The 22,995-nt window shown below is 37.9% G+C and overlaps 1 protein-coding gene across 3 annotated transcripts in view; it reads right to left on the bottom strand.

The window, feature by feature from the left end:
• Positions 1-22,995, bottom strand: part of Atp2b1 (ATPase plasma membrane Ca2+ transporting 1) — a 105,903-nt gene that overhangs the window by 40,064 nt on the left and 42,844 nt on the right. For all 3 annotated transcript variants that reach the window (XM_038314443.1, XM_038314440.1, XM_038314442.1), the window contains exons 2-3: positions 14,683-15,110; positions 4,655-4,852 (exon numbers count right to left, since the gene is read on the bottom strand). In XM_038314443.1, coding sequence (XP_038170371.1) covers positions 4,655-4,852; positions 14,683-14,890 — 406 coding nt within the window. In that variant the 5' untranslated portion in view covers positions 14,891-15,110. The remainder of the gene's footprint in view (positions 1-4,654; positions 4,853-14,682; positions 15,111-22,995) is intronic.

Below are 22,995 nucleotides of genomic sequence, written 5' to 3'. Positions count from 1 at the left end.
TTACAGGTATGTGCTACCATGCTGCCACTGACAACAGCCACTGACAACACCCTTTCCTGAAACTCAGCTTTGGACGCTTACAAATTCACCAGAAGGGATCTATTCTTTGGAATACTACATAAGATTATGCTCTCTGAGCTGAACCAAAACACGTCTGAAGCTACTGGTTGGACAAGCTGAGAAGAAAACCAAAACTAAAAATGAGAAAATAAACAACTGCAGAAATGATTAAGCGTATTCCAGAAGTGTGCAGAGACCGAAGGAAGAACCTGGCATGTGAGGCTACTGGGCGATTATCAGTCTTGGAGAGGAACATGTGGGACGCTGGAGGAAGAAAGGATAAGCGTAAGACCCACTTGGGATGAAGTTAATAATCACAAAAAATATTTTGGAAGTTATCAAAACTCAGCTTTCAGTGGGCACAAAGCATTCAGTTATCGGAATTTGCATTTTAATTATTTTCAGGCTGAAGAAATGACCATGTCCCTGGGTACAATAACCAATTCAGAATTTACATATGTAAAGAGACCGCATACACATTAGAGACTAACTCTGAATTAGATCATGTCTGGATTCAAAAACACATAAAAGCTGTGATAATTAGAATGCAATGGCCCCCATAAGCTCATAGGAGTGGCGCCATTAGGAAGTGAGGCCTTACTAGAAGAAGTATGTCATGCAGAGGTGGGATCTGAGGTCTCATAAATGCCCAAGACAAATCCAGTGTCTCAGTTCACTTCTCGTTGCCTTTGGACCAAGATGTAGAACTCTTAGCATCTTTTCTAGCACCATGTCTACTGCATGCCATCATGTCCCACCATGATGATAATGGATTGAACCTATGAACTGCAAGTCACCCCAATTAAATGTTTTCTTTTGTAAGAGTTGCCATGGTCATGGTGTCTCTACACGGCAATAGAAACCCTGAGACAAAGGTCGAAATACCATGTCGAACACTTTCAGTAATCTGGAAATGAGCAAAATATTATCCAAACGAAGCACCTGCATGAATTTCCATTTCATTTATTAAAAATATAAAAACAGAAGATGGTATTACCATTTCTTTCTTTCTTTCCTTCTTTTTTTATTTGGTATTACCATTTCAACAAAGCTTCTTTGTAACTGACAGAAAGGACCAAGAACCAATGAAGACTTGGTAAGCATGTTTTTTTTTTCACTATAACCTCTTCCCAGTAAAAATAAAGACCAAAATTAAGTTCAAGAATTCTTAGTTATTACTACAGAAGAAAAACAACAATGTAATCTTTATCCCTTTATTTTTCCAATTTCTACTTTTGAAATTATAGCTTTTAAAAATACAGTTGCAAATATACATATTAAATTCACTACTCAGAGGTATGGGTTCAAATTTTTCCTAAAAGAGTAACTATAAAAGATTAGAGATAATATAAAAGAGGTTAAGAGAAAGGAATTATGAAACAATTATGTAATTATCAGTTTTAACTGAAACACATATTTATGACTAAACTATTGAGTGTTTCAAAGAAAACATGAAACAACAACATATTTCATTTCATATATGGCTCCACATTACCCAAGATCACATGATCTTTGAACAGAGAGCAGTACAGTATCCCTAGAAACTAAGACTTTTTCTGGCTGGTGACCACTGCAAACCTTTTAGAAGCAATAGGGGCAAAGAAAGTAATCCAAGATCAAAGGTGTAAAAAGTTTAATGCTTTCAATTTAGTAAAATGCAAATACATTTTACTAAAAGTGCTCCCCTGGAAATATATTCAAGTGAGAGATACGAAGTCTACATTCCACCTACATCTACCTCAAGGTAGTTATTTCACTTAAAATTTCCTTATTTAATAACCTGTTAAAAATTATTTCATCAAGGATCAATCACATTACATGGGACATGACCCACTGAATACAGACACACGAGATCTCAGCTCTAGTTCAGTCAGTAATAAAAGGCATACTAAAATAAGAAATGCCAAGTGAGTGTGGCAGCATGTGTCTGCATTGGAGGTTAAATGGGAAAGAAGGCAAGCTTGACGTCAGTCTGAGCTACATGAGCTTCTTTTCATTATTTCATTCAAAATTTTTTATGTAGAGATGGGGGATGTTAATGACTTTCCATAGAAATGCTACCTATACCAATTTGCAATAGTCTTATATTCTAAATTTCATTAACAAAATATTTAGCTTGATGAGGACAGTAAAAAAAAAATGGCTATATTTAAGTCAATGGAATATTTTTATATGGGTATGCATATATGCTTGTGTGCATGTTTGTGTTTAGGCCAGGTGTTCGCCTTACTTTTTAGACAATGTCTTTCATTGTACTTGGAGCGCACTGATTCTGCTAGGCTGGCTGACCCACGGGCTCCAGGAATCATCCTGTCTTGTCTTTTAACAGTGTGTGCCTGATTTTTATACATACTTTCCCAACTGAGCCATCTCCTTTGCCCTAATGTAAGAATTTGACTCATATATTCCCTGAGAAATAATTAGCACAATCAAGTTAATTAATACTTTTAAACATTTCCACTTTAATTTAGCACATAGGGAATAGCTATACTCTAACTCACATAACCAAAAGTTCTTTGAGTCAGTCCTCAAGAGCAAGAGTAAAGGGTCCGCTTGAGACAAAAAAGTCTGAGAATCACTGACATCAGATACTAGTGACTCAAGAATTATATATATATGGCACATACTGTATTTCATTGCCAAACAGTATTAGTTAGAAATGCTGTTAATGTAGATTTCTTTAAAGTCACTATGTTTCGATATGAAAAAGTGTCGGGATGACAGCATACGGGTAGCACACATACAACTCTTAAAAATAGAACAAAGTGCAACTACCAAGTAACTCTCTACCATGGGACAAAAGCCTAGGTTTCATCGACTAGTTCTACTGGATTCTGAAAAGGCTTTAGGATAACTAGATTGTCATCTCAGATGTATTAAGCAGAACTTCTAAGACATCTGAGGAGACACTTGACCTAGACTTTGCTCATAATAAACTTCATGCCAGTAAAAATAAAAATTTCCTTATAGTCTTGGAAAAAACTGCTAGTAAATTTTTTGTATTAATTTTAACTAAAATCTAGAATATCAATTTTCAATATTTTATAATAAAGGTTGGGTAATGGAAAACTGAAAAATTCAGTTGTATGTTTTAAGACATGCAAAAAGCCTGCACACACTCAAACAGATGACTACACACAGGCAAATATAAACATTTTAGAATCTGGAAGGATTCTGAGGTATTTTACAGTAAATTATTATTTCCTTCTGATAACCTTGTCTTCAATTTTTTTTCCACAAACAAAACAAACCGCACACTAATTGCTTAAATAAAATTTTATTTGGTTTTTGCCTAAATACTGACAAATATATTATCAAAATATCTTCTTACCTGCACCAGTGATTCTGATGCAGGGACAATTTTATGTCCCTATGAGACAGATTACAAAACCTGGATATATTTTTGGTGCCTTAAGTGGAAGAATGGTCCAGAATAGTAAGAACTGTTCAAATTTTAACAATACTGTTGCTCAGAATTTCTGCCCTACACTGTTTAAGATTTATGGGCATATTCTGTGACCAACTTCCTTAAAAATCAGTAAGACACATGTGTTCACACAAGTCCTAAGCACACCTTTGTAAAATTTCTTTTGTATTTTACCTAGCCAACTTCTAGAGCTAGCAATTTTTAAAATTAAACTGATCATAGTACAGAAAGTGCAAGAAAGAAGCTTTCACAAACAAAACATTCTGAAATCAGTCCTTTGATGTCAAATACTGTGGAATGACTTGAATGTAGTATCCAAAATCCAGGCTAGATTCTCCAGGATACAGCGTACAGTAATGCTAATACCCATTATAATAAAGCCTTTTAGAAGGCAAACAAGAAATTGAAAGATCACATGAGAAGCACAAAAAGAGCTGGACAGACATAGAAGCTGATAGGCATCTCCTATGCTAGATCTCCTCATGGGTCACAATGTCCCCCACAGACTCAACCTTCAAGAATCCAAAACACTCAACTATCTGGAACTTTTTCAGCACAGACACAATGCCACAGTGGAAAACTCTAGCCAGGAAATTGTGCAGATAATTCTTTAAAATACTGTATAAAATATCTTTAGGCACATATGTCTGAATCATAAATACATGTGGCATTTAGAGAGGTCCTTTCTTCAAGAAGTTCATTATGTATTTTGCAAATACTCCCCAATCCAAAGACATGAAGTTTAACACCTTGATCTCATGCATTTGAGTATAAGGGAAAAATAATACCTTCGTCTCAAGTACTGCACTAAACCTGTGTGGAAGCATTTCTATATAAAACAAAATCAAAATTTAAAAACCTGAACCCTCATATCAGGCTGTATCATACACGTGTAGTGCCCAGATGTCTAACTCTGTTTACACACGACACATGCATGGAAAAACAATTAAACTGTGATTCCCTATATGACGCAGGCAACACTGAAACTCATGAGTTACTGTGAAAATCATTTGGGATAACATATTTGAAGTGCTTAGAACAGAGCCTAGCACACAGCATCAATAAGTGTTCCCTGGCTTTATTATTATTATTACTTATCACATATTAAGCAAATTCAGTGAACTAGCATCACACAAAACAAATCCCCCTCCCCCCCCATTTACTTACGTGCATTATCCCCTTCCGGAGGTTGATAAAAAGAAAGGCCCAATGATACTATGGCTGCAATTTCTAGTATAATTAAAGTTACATCTTGTAATGCTTCCCATACTAATTGGAGAAAGGTTTTTGGCTTCTTAGGAGGTATAAAGTTCTTTCCAAACACTGTTTCTCTTCTTTCTAAATCTGCAGGGTTTCCACTTAAACCTGATAAAAAAGAAACAAATTTGGGTGAAGTCTGACAACTCTAAAGTGAAGGTATCTACTCTTTCCAAGCATACTAATTTGTTACACTTTAGACTGATTCACAGGCCCATAGCAGAACGCTTCCTTGTGCTCTTTAGTCTAAACACACAGTTATGTCAATGAGAAACACACAGAGCTTTCCTTGAAGCATACATTTTAAGTAGCTAACCTAAGAGTGGATCACTTGGGCTGGGATGAAGCTCAGTGATAGAATGCCTGCAGCATGTGGAAAGGGTTTGATCTCAGCACTGCAAAAACACCTTTTAAAATAGCTTAAAAACTCCACTTTCACTTTCTTAGCTGCTTATTTTGACCATCCTTCTTATAGACACCAAGATCCCAGAACCTATTATGACAATCTGATAGGTTTTTTTCATGTTAATATATATATATATATATATATATATATATATATATATATATATATATATATATCTCACACACACACACACACGGCAGATTTCCTTTAGGTACTGAATGTTGGCTAGCTAATCAGCAAAACATTTTTTTAAATTTACTTTTTAAACTTTTTTTTAGCTTATTTATGAAAGGCAGCAACAAAGCGAGCGAGAAAGGCCCGCATTACTAGAAGGTTTGTGTCTTCAGTGTCTCAGTTCATCTCAATGCCTAGGTAAGCGGAAAGCTGAAGAGACATCAGACTGCACCGCTAGAACAAGAGACAAACATACAAATCCAGTATCACGATTGACTTCATTGAATGTACCAAAAGAAGATTTGAGAATGTTCTTGCCAGTAACTGTAACATGGACACACTGTGACTTGATGCCAAATCAACCAACACCTTCCAGCACTCTAACCTTAAAGATGGAGTCACCAGAACAGAAAGAGAAGACGGCAGTAATAACGGTGACGCTGGCGTCTGGGTAACTGCCTAGTCGTGTCAGTTACCGCACGTTGAGGAGGAAGGAGGATGAGTTCTAGTCTGTCCTGTGCTGGTCTCCACTAGCTAAGAAATGTTTATAAATATGTTTTTTTAAACTCATACTGAATGGAGATTATCACTGATCATAAAATTAACATCTGATTAGTTTAAATATTACCATCATAACTATAAAACATTAGGTCAAATCTATCTTTTAGTAGCTACAGATAATGTTTTATGTTAACACTGAAAAGTCACAAAGTTAAAGAAAGCAAAATGAAAAGGAGGCAGCTCTAAGGATTTCTGATTCTTCTAAACATCATACATGGTTAGGTGGGCTATGGTGGGTCACGCCTTTAATCCAGGCACCTGGGAGACAGAGATAGTGGAGCTCTGGGAGTTCAAGGCCAGCCTGGTCTACAAAGAGAGTTCCAGGACAGTCTGAGCTGTCACACAAAGAAACTCTGTCCTGAAAACTCACTCCCACAAAAACCATCATATATGGTTAACCATATGCTTACACTCCTCAACAATGAAGTTGCTGGGGAATCAGAAGACCTAAGATACAAGTCCCATACTGAAATCTTGTGTCACTTTGCCTCTCCTGGGCTGCGGGAGTGGGGGATAGGGGTAGGGGAAGCAGTACTCTTTGTTGGAATAACTTACAAGGTTGTTTTAAAGACAAGGAGAGGGCATTAAGTTTGTAAACCATAAATTACAGGGTAGTTTATTATGTAGAGAGAAGACAGGTTACAAATTTGAGTACTACTAAGTTTCAAGCCCATTTGGAATAAAATCTTTAATTTTATAGATTCAATAATCTTAATATCATGAAGTGAAGTTTTATGAATTGCCCAAATTTACTGATCATTAACTACTTACAGATACTGTTCCACATGCTGGGGGGGCCAGTTCTACACTCAGCAAGTGTAAATTAAATTGGAGAGAGAGATAAACACAAAGTTAAAATTATGAAATTTAAGATACCTATAATTCAGTGAAAATGGTTTTTAAAAGGCCACCAGAATTCTCTCAGTGGACATTAGCCTTTCTAAGAAACCAGCATGTAAATGAGTCTGAATGATGAAGAGTCAACCATGAGAAGACCAGAACAAAGCACTTCCAGTAGCATAAATGCAAAGACAGAGATCAAAGCAAAGTTACAAGATTTAGTTAGGAACCAGAAAGCAAACCATTGGGCTAAGGTTCAGTGATCAAGGAGGAAAGAAAGAATGGGTCAAAAAGAAAGAAAGGGAAAAAAAAAAAAAAAAAAGACCCAGAGCTCAGGTCACGGGGGAGTTCACGAAGACTGTTTATTACTCACTTTAACTGGGATGGAAACTAGCTGAAGGTTTTAAGGCAGGGAAGTGATAACTGGTGTGCAATCAGAAAGGTCATTTACACTGCCATGTTGGAGTGCTCCAGGGGAAAGACCAGTGAGGCTGTGGTACAGAGAGACAAAAGTGCTTGATTCTGGGTTTTGGATGCAGAGGCTGAGAGGAGTAACTGGATCTGCCAGGTACTTGGAAAGAGATCAGACAAGATGAGGAATGATTGGATGCGGGATGAAAGGGAGTGAGAAGAATAACGAATGGTATCTAGAGCTAACTTTTAACATTTCTTTTCTTCTTTTTTTTTTTTGCACATGAACTTGAATGGGGGTGGTTTAATGGAATGTTTGAAGCTGGTGGGTTTAACTGAAAAACAGCTAATGTGTGTGTGCATGTGAGTGGGTGGTGGTTATTTACCAAGTAGGGCAGGCCTGGGGAACTGCTGGGCTAGTTAAAGGGGAAGGAGGAATTAATAGTTCTGTTTTGTAGATGTGAGCAATCAAGTGGCTGTATCTAGTAAGCAGACTGCTAGTCCCAATCATAATTTCTGTGCAAAGTTTGAAACAGAGGGTTAGCAACACACAAGGATTCTGGAGACACTGGCTCCATAAGAGCTTCCTGAAAGACAGAATAAGCGGGCAGGAAGGGTAAAATGAAGTGTACAGGGGAAGGATGCACACCAAGACATACCCCAGGGCAGAAGGAAGCATGTTTGAGCAGTACTAAAGGTTTCCATAAGAAAAAGGTTTAAAAGATGATGCTGATGTGATATGAGAAGGCACAGTAAGATAAAGGCAGAAAACTATTTTCTTTCATCAGACAAAAGACAATGACCTTGATTAAGAACCTTCCTGTAGCAAAGTGTGGAAGAAAGTTTGACTAGAAGGAACTGAACAGACAATAATAATGAGCAATAATAATAATAATGCCCCCTCCCCATTATGATACAATGGGGAGAAATATACTGGAAAAATGACTTAAAGTGTGTATTATTTGTATTTTGTATTTTCAAGGGGGGTGGTGATATTAAAGCAAGCTATCTACCAAAGAAAATGAGAAAAAGTGAGTAGATGACAGAAGTGACACAGGAAATCATGATTATCATTAAAGTAAGACCTGTGATGAGGAAAGAAGGGGTGGAATTCAGGCTCAGGGGATCAGTCTGACAGATCAGGAAGATGCTGCCACTTCAGGAAGAGTACAGTGGGTGATGAAACTTCTTGGCCTTAGTTTTTAAACCACAGAAGTAACAAATTATTAAAAATAACATCAATAAATACAATAAAAACTCTGCTGAGTTTCATGAGCTTGACAGATTAGAGCACAGTGGCAACCAGGTCAAGGTCAAGCACAGGATTGATCTTCTAATAGCACAGTTAGCTTCATAAAGAAAAATACAACCACAACTCATACAAAACAGCACCAAAATTAAATACTTTACAAGTCTGTATCCATCAAGGTAGGGAGTAAAAGTAGCCTTAGAATTGATCCTAAGAACAGACAAATATAGATCATCAGTACTATCCACCTGACACTTCAATGGAGAGACAGAACAAAATTCAATTATATCAAACCACTTATATCAAGAAAATACGGCATCTCAACAGCTGATTCCACATTACGAAAGGGGGAAGTTTGTTGCAGTGTTTGAAGCAGGTGGGTTTAGCTGAAAATCAGGGCTAAAACATTCCACATACAACCAGAAACTGTGACTATGGATGCATATATGTGTACATATACACATATGGGATTGTGGGAAGGCTACAGTGAAGGTGACTACCCTATGTGGGAGGGAAGGATGCAGACTAAAAAGTACATGGAAATGTGTTCCTTGTTTCAGTTTTGAAAGAGGAGGTGATTCCTCACCTGCCCTCAAACTATAGTCAGATTTAGTATTCTTTCTCATATAGTACATGCGCTAGGTATGATGGAAAGGTACTGAACATACAAGAGATGTGTCAGGCAGGATGCCTTTCCTGGCTCTTGACCTTAACGAACTCAGTTTGGTAGGGGTGACTAATAAGCAACCACCCAGACACACCCAGTATATGACAAATTAGATGGCAGTGGAGGACATACTACGGGAATCCATGTGGGGAAACGAATCCAAACAACATTTGCTGTTTCCAACATGAAGAATCAGAAACGGGAAAGGGGGATCAACCTAGCAAGGTCAGGTAGAACAGATCACGAGGAGAGCTGCAGGTCTCCCCTGAGAAGTCTAAGTGTCCTACAAAAGGAATGAGAAACTATTCGGCTTTACGAGAACAAATGACAGTGTATGGAAGAGGCACCAATTACGACCCTAACTGAATTTTCATACGACAAGACTCCCACCCACAGGGTAAACTGCTGACAGCAGGGAAGGAGACCCTGTTTGTAAAGAGAAAGTTAGGAGTTAGAATTCTCAAGACTTAAGACCACTTGAGGATGGGGGGAAAAGTTTCACATCAAAGTCAAAGTAGCAACATGGGTAACAGTTTCAGCAAAAAGGTTTGAAGAGTTTCCATAAACTGAGATATGGGGAAAGGATGAGGAATTGGGGCTTCCTGGGTTGGAACTGCTAACATGGGAACCACCAGCACCCAGATGATGGCTCGTGAAGTCCAAGGTAACAGCAATGGATGGCATTGTCCAGAAGCACCAATCACCAGAAACCTGCAGAACAGTAACAGCCTAGGAAAGAACAGGAGGGGAACAACAACGTCTAATAGCAAGAAGAACTCCAGGAATATGTTGGGGAGACGGAGAGGGAGTATTTGAAAAGGAATTCAATCTACTGTTACCTAAAACTTAAACTTGGAAGCACAACAGACAACCAAGCACATTCTACTTCAGGCTCACGTTATGACTTTTAAAATTATATCCATGCTACTAGATGGAGAACTAGTTTAAACAACCTTTAAAAAATCTATAAGAAACAAAAACAAGTGACCAGCGCAGGCACCAAAATAACATGTAATTTTCTACTAAAGTGTCAATACATTTCTAGGACAAGGTCATGCAGGATCACAGAACTCACAAGCATAAAACCATACATGCTAGCACACCGTGACCATACAAACACTGGCTGAACGTCTGTACTAATCTGTAAAGTCAAGCACAAACCATGGGACATCAGAGCATTTTTGTACTAGCCTGTTAAGTCAATAGTGATTTATCCCTAGGGGAAGGTCAATTTTCTCAAAGAGTTAAAATATATCACAACACGGAGACACGTTCAAAGTCCAGCAGTACAAGCGACTTACATCTAGGGAGTGCAAACATAAACTGTCACTTAAAACATGGAAACTAGGCAACCAGCGACAATGGCTATTGATCCTATCCTGCTTCCCAACGTATCCCTCGTTTGTTGCTCTGTATAGTCATCTTTTGCCTCCTTTGTTGTTGTTGGTTTTTTTTTTTTTAGCCCCTCTTTTACCTAATCTCGACAATCGTTATTGTTGACTTTCCCCTTTGTGGTGCAAGAAGCCATGCTTATTAACTCAGCATCTGTCTTTAATTTTGATGACTTCACTGTTCTGCTACTGCGTTTAGTGTGGTGTCACTGCACGACAAATACGGCACTGGAGCTAGAGGCCTGCATTCCCGAACTTACAGCAGCCTACTCTGCCATCCAATGTAGAGCACAAGCCAGACAGCACAGGGTTAAAGCAGAGAAGACAGGGAAGCACCTGTGAAAAAACTAAAGGACTGAGAAACTAGAGTATGCATGAGAGAGTCAATACAGGAAAATACAACACAAGAGAAAAATAGATTAAAATAATCTTATGCGTTAGGATGTTAGATTGTTCTGACATAAAACTACACTGAGATACATGCTTGCTCTAAAAGAGGTAAAAGATATCATAAAAATATGACATTTCAAGTCTCAACTTCATTTTACCCTGAACTTTTAATTTCAATCCCCTCAAGAATTATGATGGTTAATCAAAAAAGATGGAAAAAACCTCAGTAGGCTCAAACATGTTCTACTGGTCAACACATTAGTCATATTCTTGAGAACAGGTTCAAACAGTCCATTTTTAGAGGACACGTGGTAAGTTAGTGGGACAAATGAGGAAGTAACACAGCTGCCTGGATAGGAAGGACATCTTTTTAAAGGATGTAGTACTGAAACCACAGCCTGGATCGTGAACACTTCCCTGAGGCCGTTCACTCACCTCCCCACCACCAAGTACTAAGTGAAAGAGTACCCCTGCCATGAAATCTTGCTAATCATTACTGCTTCCTTATACCCCAAAGCCAAAGGGCCAAGGAATCATGATAAGAATCCTTAAAACTCGAGCCAAAATGAACCTTTCTTCCTTTCGGTGTTGACTACCTCAAATATTTTGTCATTGACAGCAAGTTGACACATGAAACCATTTATCTATCACATAACTCCAAAAATAAGTTTGTTTTTCCACTGGGGGAAAATCTACTAAGAAGAGAACAAAGGCTTCTCTTTCTCAGTATCTCAGCTCTAGTATAAGTTATACGAATTGAACTTTGATAGAAAGCAGTACACTGTGTCAGCTAAAGCATCTATTCAGAATGAGACCACAGCTAAAATGACCTTGGGCTTTTGATCTTTTTTGTGTGAGGGGTAGCATTCTTGCCTATAACCTAGGATAAAGGAGATTTAAGGATAAAATTAGTATTTGTAAAAAAGCACAAATAACCAACCTAGCACAAAAATGTTACCTAATATAAGTGCTATAGTTTCTGCTGTTGCTATTCCTAAGAAATGTCTTGAGTTGCTCCTGCAGACATTACACAATCTAACATAGGCATCTCCAGCACAATTGATTCCCTTTCCCATTCACGGCTCTCACGCCGAATCCACTAGCACTGTGAATTTAATTTAGTCACTATACATCTAACTTGGTCAACTGTCTGTCTTCCTTTTCTCAGAATAAAGTGCAGATCTTTGCTTTATTCATGCATATAAGCCCGGGGCCTAGAAAAGTACCTGCCACATAGCAGACACTTTCTAATACTATACTCACGCAAATTTATATTTCAGTAAAACTTCTGAGTGCTAGATGTAACTTGATTTTGCACTTAGAATTTTCTTCTAACAACTGCCAATGCCTTTCCGTTTTAGGGAAATACATGGAATCTATGAACACATGAGGACACCAGGTCTGATCAAAGGCTGAGCTAGGAATGACTCATAAACAAAGGGGCTGAAGGGACAGGGAGTATCTGTAGTTTCAGCAATACAACCCACGTCCTTTGAAGAAACATTTCAGTTCTCATTTTCCCTGAATACGAATTCTTCTAACAACAAGGTATTTACTGTCCAGACACACCCTTGGCTACATAAGCCCCAGCTGCTTACTTTTAATCCTGACTCATTATGATTTGGCTGGTTCATCAGTGACACAATGTTAGACTTTGGAGTGAAATATTTCTAATAAGTAAAAGCTATGAAAAGTCCTTTGGCAATATTTCTATGAAGTTTGTGCCATTTTGGTTCTATTTCAGTAACTATAAACACAAATATAATGTAAATGTAAATGCTTACATTGAACCATTTTGTAATTTTAAAAGGAACATTTCAAAATGACAAATTAATTTACATATGAGCTGTAAAGACCAGTTTGTACAAATTTTAGCAAACATTCATTCACAGTAGTATGAAGAACGTGATCAAGAACTCTGTAAAACTAGAAGAGGAAAAAAATACGTAACTTCATTTAATGCCCCAAGGCACAAACAATAAAGATAAAATGTTAAGTGTTAATTCAGTTCCCTAGAGACCATTCATGGCTTCTATCATGATGTTAAGAGTAAATAATCTCTTCTTCCCAGAATTTAAGAGATGCAAAATTTCCAATTAATTCATTAACTAAATCAAAATCAATGTAAAATACTACTCAAAATTAATAAAAGAAACTGTAGTGCAAATTAAGGAGAAATGCTCATGAAAATGACAAGGCATAGGAGAGGAATATTTAGTAATTAGGAAATAAAGACTCTAATAAACAAAATACAAAAATGTAGTTGGGGGAAGGGCAATCATGTATATTTGAACTGAAGCTCAATATACACCTTTTGCAGTGCTGGACATCCAACCTAGTGATTTTGTGTACTAGGTAAAGGCTCTGCTACAGAGCTATATCCCTAGTCACTCAATATGCCTTTTATGAACAAATGCATGTGATGAAGGCTCTTTTTAATATTTCTTATTAATTTGTTGATCATGAAGTATTCATCAGTTGGATATTAGATGAAACATAGTAAGTACATACAGGCAAAGAAAGTTAATAAACCTACCAATGATGAACAGCATATTAAAGTATAATCTAGCATGTCAAAACCTTAAGTAATCTCAAATCATGTTCACATAATGAAAAGCTTCAAGTTTTATCATATTACTAAGGTATAACAGGACTTCTACAATTTGTGACTTGGAAAGACAGAGAAAGATCTTGAGATGTCTTGCAGAGAAAGACCTCACGCAGTGAGATGGTGCTGTCTCAGGACAAGGGTGAGCATGGACAGAGGTCCGCAACACTATGGATCATCATGGAATGCAAAGAGCCTACTTATCACAGAGCAATTCACATACAACTACACAAATATTTTCAAATATGGTATGACTTAAATTCTTGAATAATTTTGAAAATTACCTTCTGTTATTGCCATCAACACTATGGTATAAAAATGTTGAGAAAAACAGCTTTCATAATTTTTCTATTACTGCCTTGGGAATATATACCAATATTAATATTTTAAAATAAAAATTTTCAATCTTACTAAAATAAATTGTTTTTATTTACTGAACATTATCCTCATGTCTAGAGCTACTCTTTAGGATGTCACATAATCAAATACAGGCACCTCCAATACTTCTGCCTCCCCTTTCCATTAGCTTTTCTCTTAAGCATATGATATCATCACACTACATATTTAATACTTGTTCACTTCTCTGAAATCTGGGAATGCTCTCTTCAAACTCTGTATCCTTCATTTTATGAACAATAATATCAATATATAAAAATCCAACTTTGTCAGTTCATTTCAAATGACACAGTACAGCAAAGTCCATACTGTAAAACAAAGAACTCATGAAACTAAAGCCGTTTTAAACATAGGGAAATTCAACATAATTCGACCACATAAATGTTTACAAAGCGAAAAACTTAAGAGTCACCTAATTTAAATTTGTGTGTTCAGGCCTCATCAACTGATTATTAAACGTTTAGATTAAGTCCCATGAGCGAAAACAACTTTGACGGCTACTGGAAATGAGAACTATTTTAAGCTTCGGCAAAATGAAGGCTAGTGAGCAGTTTATTTCCACTGGATCCCCTGGGGGTACCACTTTCAGCTCCATCCTCTACATCTCCAGTGGAAGGGCAATCTTGTTATTGTAAACTGGAGCACTAACGCAGACAAAAGCACAAACTACTTCAGCTTGCCATTCATTCTGCAACATGTAAGTTTAACATACTGTAGCAATCTGAGAACTCGTTACTAAAATCATGCAATGGCCAAGACGATATAAACAGTATGTTTCCATCTGAACTGAATACACAGTATGCTTTAAGCCAGTGAGTGACTAGCCAACACGCAATAAAACCTACCTTCATTGGGAGATGTTTTCAACTTGTTGCAGATTCCATAGACATCTCCATAGCTTTCCTGTATTTTTCGTAATGCATCTGTGGACCTGAGCTCCATGAGAGCCCGCAGCTCTGGAAGCGTAATTCCAAAGTCTCCATCATGATTAGCTTCTTTCAAAGAGTTTTTCACACCACTATATGCAACTGAGTTGTTTGCCATGTCGCCCATTACAAGTATAATTTATTAGCAGGAAAATGTTTCCCAAAAGAATGAAATTTTCACTTGTTTATTTCCAAGATGAAAATCTTTTAAATATGAAAATCTTCCTTAAACCAAACACTCATTGTATGACTCTGTGAAGTAGTATCAGCAGCAACAATTCCCAGAGAAGTATCTTGACCACTGGCCCATGACTTGTTTCTTCCTCTCAATCCTGAGATGCACACATCTGTAAGAAGAAAATATTTAGGTGTTAATGGTTCATCCTCAAGTGTATTATGCATGCGCGTAAGCATACTTCTTAAATGCCACCAGGTAGCTAAACAAAGTACAGTAGTTATAAATATTTGTGAACTGTGCCTTCGGACCACAGTGTAACTACTAAACAAAAAGGGCGCATCTAGTCATTAGAACTCATAATTAAATGTAACGGCATAGCATGCCTGAATTCCGTGCCTGTGTATTACTATTATTAAGTTACAGTTGAAGTGCTTAGCGCCAAGTGGTTCGTTCCAACTTTGCTAGCTGCTTTAAATTCTTCCTTTCATTTAACTATTAAAATTAAATACTATCATTCCTTACTCTATCCAGAACAGTAAGGCCTAGACAAATTGAGTTTTCAGCTAACTCAATGGCCGAAGTATCTGAAGTCCAATGGTTTCAAAGCCAGAGTTCCTTCTTACACATGAGCCCAACCTAGCTTGCTAAGCCTTTTCATATGGAACAGCCTGTGACAGCACAAAAAGCCTAATAAACTGAATGCGTATAGTTTCCTGCGCTGCTCTTTACTACTCTGCCGCTCCATTGTCCCATGGCTTTCTAAAGCTGTCTTCCACACGGTTCCCATTATGCTACCACTTCAGGACTTCTGCCTACCTAACATTGCTTTCTACACCTTAATCCTTCTCGCTACTTCATTTTCTTACGGCTTTATCTACATGTTACTCTACTCTTAAGAGTCAAGAATTATGGCAGATCATGACAGATAATAAAAGAATGAGCATAATAATAAAACACAGAAAGGTAAAACAAATGAGATAGCTAATAAAAGCTAGAGGAAGTTTCCATTTCTTCACTGTACTTTCTTTCATCTTTTTAACTGACCTAAAAATGACCTGTCAATTCTTCATCTAACATGCTAAAGATGGGATTTATAATGTTTTCTGGTAACTATATCCTTTCATGATCACCATTATCCTAATTGCCTGGGTTTGAACTCTTATCATCTTTGAATCTATTCTTAACTGTTTCATCTAGTGACTGAGTTTGGCTGAGCCTTCCTATGATGACATCTCCTTCATCCAAGCCCTTGGACATTTCCCCACCACATTGTTTTAAAGGCATCCGTGGTCAAACTTCAGTTAACTGAATCAACTTTTCTGCCTCTCAAGCAATCTAGCCCCCAACTACTTAATAAAACGTCTGGCAGCTGGAAAAGACACTGGCAAGTACAGTTACTTTTCACCTATAAAACTGACAGATGGACGGATGTATATTATGGTTTGTGGTCCAGATACTTCAGCCATCATCAAAGTCAACTGAAGGGCTGTTTATAACAACAGACGCTGGGGCCTACACCTTAGGAATGTTGTTAGGCATTAGCAGAATTAAGCATGTACGCCACTGTTTCCAGACAATACAGGTGCTATCTGCTCAGGGAGCATCCTGAGAACTACGGGAATGGAAGCTGCTTAAAAAAGCTAAGCACTTCTACCAGTGAGCTGAGAAAAGCTTGTCTGCCTTGGGTTAAGTCTGCAAGAACACACAGGGGCGGATTCTGAAAGGCACCGTCTCTCACTGCCTTCTTCCTCCCATGTAACAGCCCGACACTTGTCCAACTACTGCCATCTTACTCACCCCTAGGCCAGGGGGTCCCCACCCACCCACATAAATTATTGTAACAGTCAAGTAAAAAAAAAAAAAACCTAGAGACTGTAGTTAATAATTGTCAGTTTCCATACTCAAATTTGTTGGTTAGAATATCACACCAACCGTAACATGGATTAATTATTCTAAGAGGTAAAATAAAGATTCTTGTCTGTGTTGGGACGAGGGCATGTGTGTCGTCCACTTGTCCTTGGCTTCCATAAGAGATTTCCTCAATAACTCCTGGCTTATTTACTATTCCACCAATTGCCATGAATGTGATGATTCTCCCTGAGGCATTTTCCTAGAGACAGAGAACAGGTTTCCTAACTTTTCTGCCTTCTTTTTAGAAATGGCATAGCTATATGCTCGTATATGCTAGACTGAGATTTAATGCTATAAAGCCCACTGTTGTTCAAAGTGCCCGGAGTAGAGGAAAAATGTCATTCCAGGCTCAATATTAGAATGTCATTGCCGTCACACAAAATCATCTTCCATTTAGCTTTAATCAGTAGTAACATCATTAATTTTAATTTTTGAGCTTTATAATACAATGTATTTTCAGTCACCTTCCATTACCCTCTGGTATCCTTTCTCCTTTCCCTCAGAATCCTTCCCTCCTCTCTCACCTAGTCCCCCAGTGGCGGCTTACTCTATTAGAAAAAGGACACCTTCTCTACTGCAAAAGCCATCAGCAGTAGTAGCTCTCCCAGTCTCAAAGGCACCTCCCTCTATCCATGGGGCTGATCTTGTGCAGACAGATGTCCACAGTTGCTGTGTTTTCATGGTTGCGAAGATAATGTCATTATCTAGGTGGCACTGATTCATGAGATGCTCCCTCAACTTCTGGTTCTTAAAATTCTTTCCACTCTTTTGTAATATTTTCATGCATGCGTGCGTGTGTTGTGATACAGATGTTCCACTTAAGGCTGAATGTGTATAAGTCACTTACTTTAAACACTCTGACCACATATGAAAATGGTCTCTGCATTAACTGTCACCCTCTGCAAAAACAAACTTCTCTGCCCTAGGCTAAGAGCTGCATTACTCTATAAAAGAAGGCAGTTTGCTCACGTGTTCATTTAGGAAGGTATTAGTAGCTCTTTTATTTTTATTCTTAGGTACCAATATTTGTTCTCTCAACGGATTTAGATAAGATAAAAGAATGCTATTCATTGGATACCCTTAACTACCTTAAGGAAGGGATAATAACTGAGCTAGAATTAGTTACGTGCCATGCTCCTAACACTAACAACATTGCCTACCCTAAATGTTCACATTTACTAGGTCACAACGGACATTTCTGTTGGCTGAAAACTAAAAAGTCCAAACATCATATATACTGATTTAAGTAATCAAATCAGTTATCAACAGACACTGCTATGGATTTTTGTCACCTCGACAGCCTTTTCCAAAGGGACCCCCCCCCCCCCCCCATGCTCTCTCTGCTTCAGAAATGTGAATGAGACCTAACAGACTGGCAATGAAACTTCCAGGGTACATTTGTGTTACCAGCTTGGATCTTCTTACTGAACTCAAATCTGAGAGAAACACAAAGAGCTGCTATGATCATCACCTAGTACTCCACGATCCGACAGGGAAGGCATGTAAGGCTGAATGGACAGATGCATACATGGATGGACGTGTGCCTTTCAGTCCTGGTTTACACAAAGAGTAATGTCTGTCCTGTCCTTGTTTTTTTCAAAAATTTATCAAGAAATTGATTTTAGAAGTTGAGTTTTCTATTATCTTATAACCACAGAGCTTTGGCTGAGTATATGATTGATGTTCAGTTCCACTATACTAAATAACAAGAACATCCTTCTGAGATGTTCTGAGAAAAGCTGTTCAGAAGAAACACCAAAAAAAAAAAAAAAAAAAAATGCAAGAGCCACTCTCCAAATTACATATCAGGCTGTTTTCTACCTCTAGGCTGTTACCTCCTTCTCTTGCTTTTTTCCTTTATTCACTCATTCATTCATCTAACTAATCTATTTTTTAGCCTCAAAGTAACAGTCATGTAAGAAACTATTTTGGATTCAAATACAACAGAAACCAGATCACCTATTCTGATGCTCTTTATTCTTCAGAGAATTTTCACCTTCCATTTTAAAGGTTTAAGGGGAAAAAAGTGAAGTGGAAGCTGAGACCTCAGAAAGGCAATGTCTTAAAAGAAAGCCACAACTCGATGTAGAACACTCAGCCTATAAACTTTATGCCAGAGTAAATGGCATTTCAGATTAAGTCACTGTTGGCAGTCTGAGGTTTTCTAGAAAAAGACGGCTGTAGCCTGGCACAGGACAAAACAGCTACAACCATCAAGTGGTGGGGAGGGGGTAGATTCTTACCACACATGAGCTCCCTAGGAATGAGCAGAGGTACAAAAGGCGGCTGTGAAGTCCACCTGCTAAGCGAGGTTCAGAGACAGCACTGCCAGTGTACAACTTCAGTTCTTTTCAGACGTAAAGAACACGGGGGAAGTTGTATGAAAGTTATCTAGTGTCAACACAGGTAACCAGGTTTTAAAAATCATTTACACAAACTAAAAAAATGTTCAAGAGCTAAGTAACTGATGGAATGAAATATGGAGTCATAGAAAACACTCCATGATATGATTTTAATATATACCAACAAGAGATTCCTGTAATAAAACAGGAAAAACATTTGCTGATACAACTAATAGTATTAGCAGCAAGACCTCCTTTTAATTGGGGTTCCCAAATCTTTAATATTTCTAAATGTATGCTAATGAGCTGAAGATGTGGAAATTGTGCTTATTCAATATATAAAAATTTAAAGCAGAATAATCAGCAAATGTTAAATAACAGGATCAGGATCCAAGCAGACAGATGGAAATGAGGCTAAATTTAATTGGCACACATGTATGATCATCCTATATTTAATTCCAAAATGTAACTGTATAAATATGATGTATATGAATGTATCAGTATTTATAAAAGACAAAGGCCCAGTTTTTCAAAATTTAAACGTGCTAACTTGATATTGATCAGCATTATTATGTATTATAATAGGCATCAACCTTAATCATGTAATCAGGGTATACTTCCTAACAATGTGCTAATATTAAGAAGGTCCACCTGCCATCCAGAGAAATGACTGTGCTCTAAACTTAGCCATTAGATAGGTCAAAGAACTCAAAAACTAAAGAGCTCCATTTTCTCGGTCTCCTTTCCCCTCAGCATATGTGGATATATGTACAAGTGTATCAGAATAAAATTAATTTTATTTCCTTTGTACCTTGACAGGCAGTTAGCAGAAGGGTCATCCACCTCTGTAACTGTCTTCTACTGTGGCTAGCATTTTATTGAGAGCTGCTTTGCAAACTAGAGAACCAACCTGCCACACCCAGTTTTCTTCAATTATATTCAAGTCAGAGAGGACAACCTGAACCTTGTACTCTTAGACCAATGGTTCTCAACCTTCGTAAGGCTGCGACACTTTACTATAGTTCCTCACATTGTGGTGACCCCAACCATAAAATTACTTTGTTGCTACTTCATAACTGTCATTTTGCTGTTATGAATCATAATGTAAATATCTTGATATTCAGGATATCTAATATGTGACCCCCAAAGAGGTTGCGATCCACAAGTTGAGAACCACTGACTTAGAGGGTCCCTGGAGAGGGTGGGTAGGTAAATACTCCACATTAGACTGGATCGACTGCCCACTCCACTGAGAACTTACCAAAGGGAAAGACACGTACTAGGCTACTGTGTCTCAGAAAAACACTGTACTCCTCCACACTACTTCAGAGCTACTTCTGTAGAAGTGCAAAAAACACCTTTCACCGGATTCCTACCCTTAAATCCTGAACCCTTTCAGTAACTGCAACAGTCTTTTAAGAAGTGGTAGTGACTTACTGTCAACTCTCAGGTATTACTCTAACAGTGGAAGGAGTATGCGGTCTGATACTAGAGTTTCCGAGAGCACATATTTTAAAATCACGAGTGGGAGCTTCTTTTACAAATTACAGTGGGCCGGAGAGATGGCTCAGGTGTTAAAAAGTCTAGGCTCACAACCAAAAGTTATAGTGTATTCAAATTATCTCATTAAATCAATTAGGAAACCCAGGGGAGACTCAAATTTAATTTTACACAGAACTCCTGTTTTATACTTTTCAAAGGACGTAAAGAAAACATACTCATATAAAAGAACAAAGTCCACACAACCTTGTCAGATGAGTTAATTCCTATTAATGTACACACACACACACACAAATTCACCAAGGATGATCTCATTTATACAGAACTGATACAGCAGAAAGCAATCACTGTTCACAATGACTGATTTATAAACCTCAAAAGATTTGTGAATACCATTTTTACTCTCCTCAAAAACTTACTTTTTCTTCTCGAAGTCTACTCCAGGCAGAGACTGAGTACTGTAAAAGTAGCTACAGCTGTGTCAAGCTGCAAGCCCCAGCACGAAAGCTTCAGCAAATGTCTTGGGGGTGGGGGTAGATTATTAGAACAGAGGAGGACCTAGTCTGTCACTTGTCACAGCTGTTTACACACAGCTGTAATGATCTGAGTTGTCTCTGTGTCTTTCCCACTGAACTGTGTGTGACCTCAGGATAGAATCTGTCCTACTGATTTTTAACCCTCATCTGTATCTGTGATATACTGAAGGTTCAACGTTTATTGACTAGAAACGCTCTCAGTTTATGCCATGAGCTATAACCTATTTGAAAAAGCAGCTCTGAAACAAAGTAATGACAATTCAAATAAAACAAAACAGAACCTAACAACATATTTAAAACACGCTAAGTGCATTATGATTTCTGAGAAAGCACTTGAATTTTCAAACCATCTTGGTATTAAAGATGTACATTTTTATTTCCCTTTGAATCTTTTTAGACAACAGAAATTACAAATACTCAAGTCTGTGCAGGGTGACACATACAACAGGGTAATCCCTGCAACAGAGAAGCAGAAGCAGTAGGGTCTGAGTTCAAGATAGCCTGGTCTACACAGTGAGTGGCCAAATAAGGCCACAGAGTAAGACCGTGTTTCACAAACATACATGTACACATATATACATTGTGGAGAGTCTCAAATGAATTATACACTACTACTGCCGATGACTCTGAATGATGGCCCTAGATCTTTGAGAGGAGGCCAAGCATCAGTTTTGAGCTTGGAGGATAAGTGTGTTTACTTGAGGAATAAACTGTTAAAAAATACTCATGTCAAATAAAAACATATCAAATCAGCATAGGAATTAACTAAGCCAGTGCTCCTAAGAAACAGGGATACTAAACTGTCAGCTAGGAAAGACCATTTACGTCCCCCTCCACAATCAACTTATTCCACTCTAGCATCTCCTGTGCCCAAGAAACCACTGTCTAGGCGACCAGTGATTCCTACGTTCCTGAACCTGAAGAGCAGTCTTTCCTATTTGATGTCCTGGCAACCTCTACTATCTACCCTTTGCCACTCTCCCGACTTGACGCTTCTGTTTCTGTAATCCCTCCACTGCTGGATTCTAGTTCCCACCACACGGCCATCTCTGGTTGCATGTTTTCACTGTCCAGAGCTTGCTGGTCTTTTGAACTGTCAAGGAAATCAGTGGGAGGGTTGGGTGATACGATAACTGTTTTCATCTGGTTTTTAGTCACAAAAAATGAGATTGGCTTTTTGATAATAAAAATTGATTTGCAAGTGCAACTGTAAGACTTCTGTTTGTTTTTCTATTTCAGAATTTCACAATTCAATTAAAATACACTTTAGCAGTCTGCCTCACAGAAGGTGTGGGGGAAAAATCAGTTTCCTTATCTTCCCCACACAACATCACTCTTATTCCCATTAACTTTTCATCTATAACAGTGTATGCCAACCTAAAACAAAGCAGGGGTATAGACTAGCCACTCAACCACATCTCTGAAGCTGTAGGTAACTGCCATTTCCAGCATAGACTACTTGTTGGACGGTAACATTTTGAATGTCAATGATCGAAGGCACAGATACCTGGATGACAACTAGAGAACTGTTTGCCTTATGGTCAAGTAAGTTGGTAGACTCTGATCCACCAACATGTCTGAGAAGATTGGCATAATCTTCCAAGGATGTACTTACAGAGTCAACAAACCACAATCTCTGAATTTAATAAACCATGATAAATTCTCAAGTTAATTCCACATATAGCAGATATGTTTCTCAACTGCAGTATCTATCAGTAACTCTTGCAAGGCTCTTGGGCCCCACCTTGGAAATCTCTTCAGATGA

This window comes from Arvicola amphibius, chromosome 17, assembly GCF_903992535.2.
Source record: "Arvicola amphibius chromosome 17, mArvAmp1.2, whole genome shotgun sequence".
Lineage (NCBI taxonomy): Eukaryota > Metazoa > Chordata > Mammalia > Rodentia > Cricetidae > Arvicola > Arvicola amphibius.
The sequence above is the reverse complement of the archived record's forward strand: the minus strand, read 5'-3'. Positions and strand labels throughout refer to the sequence as shown.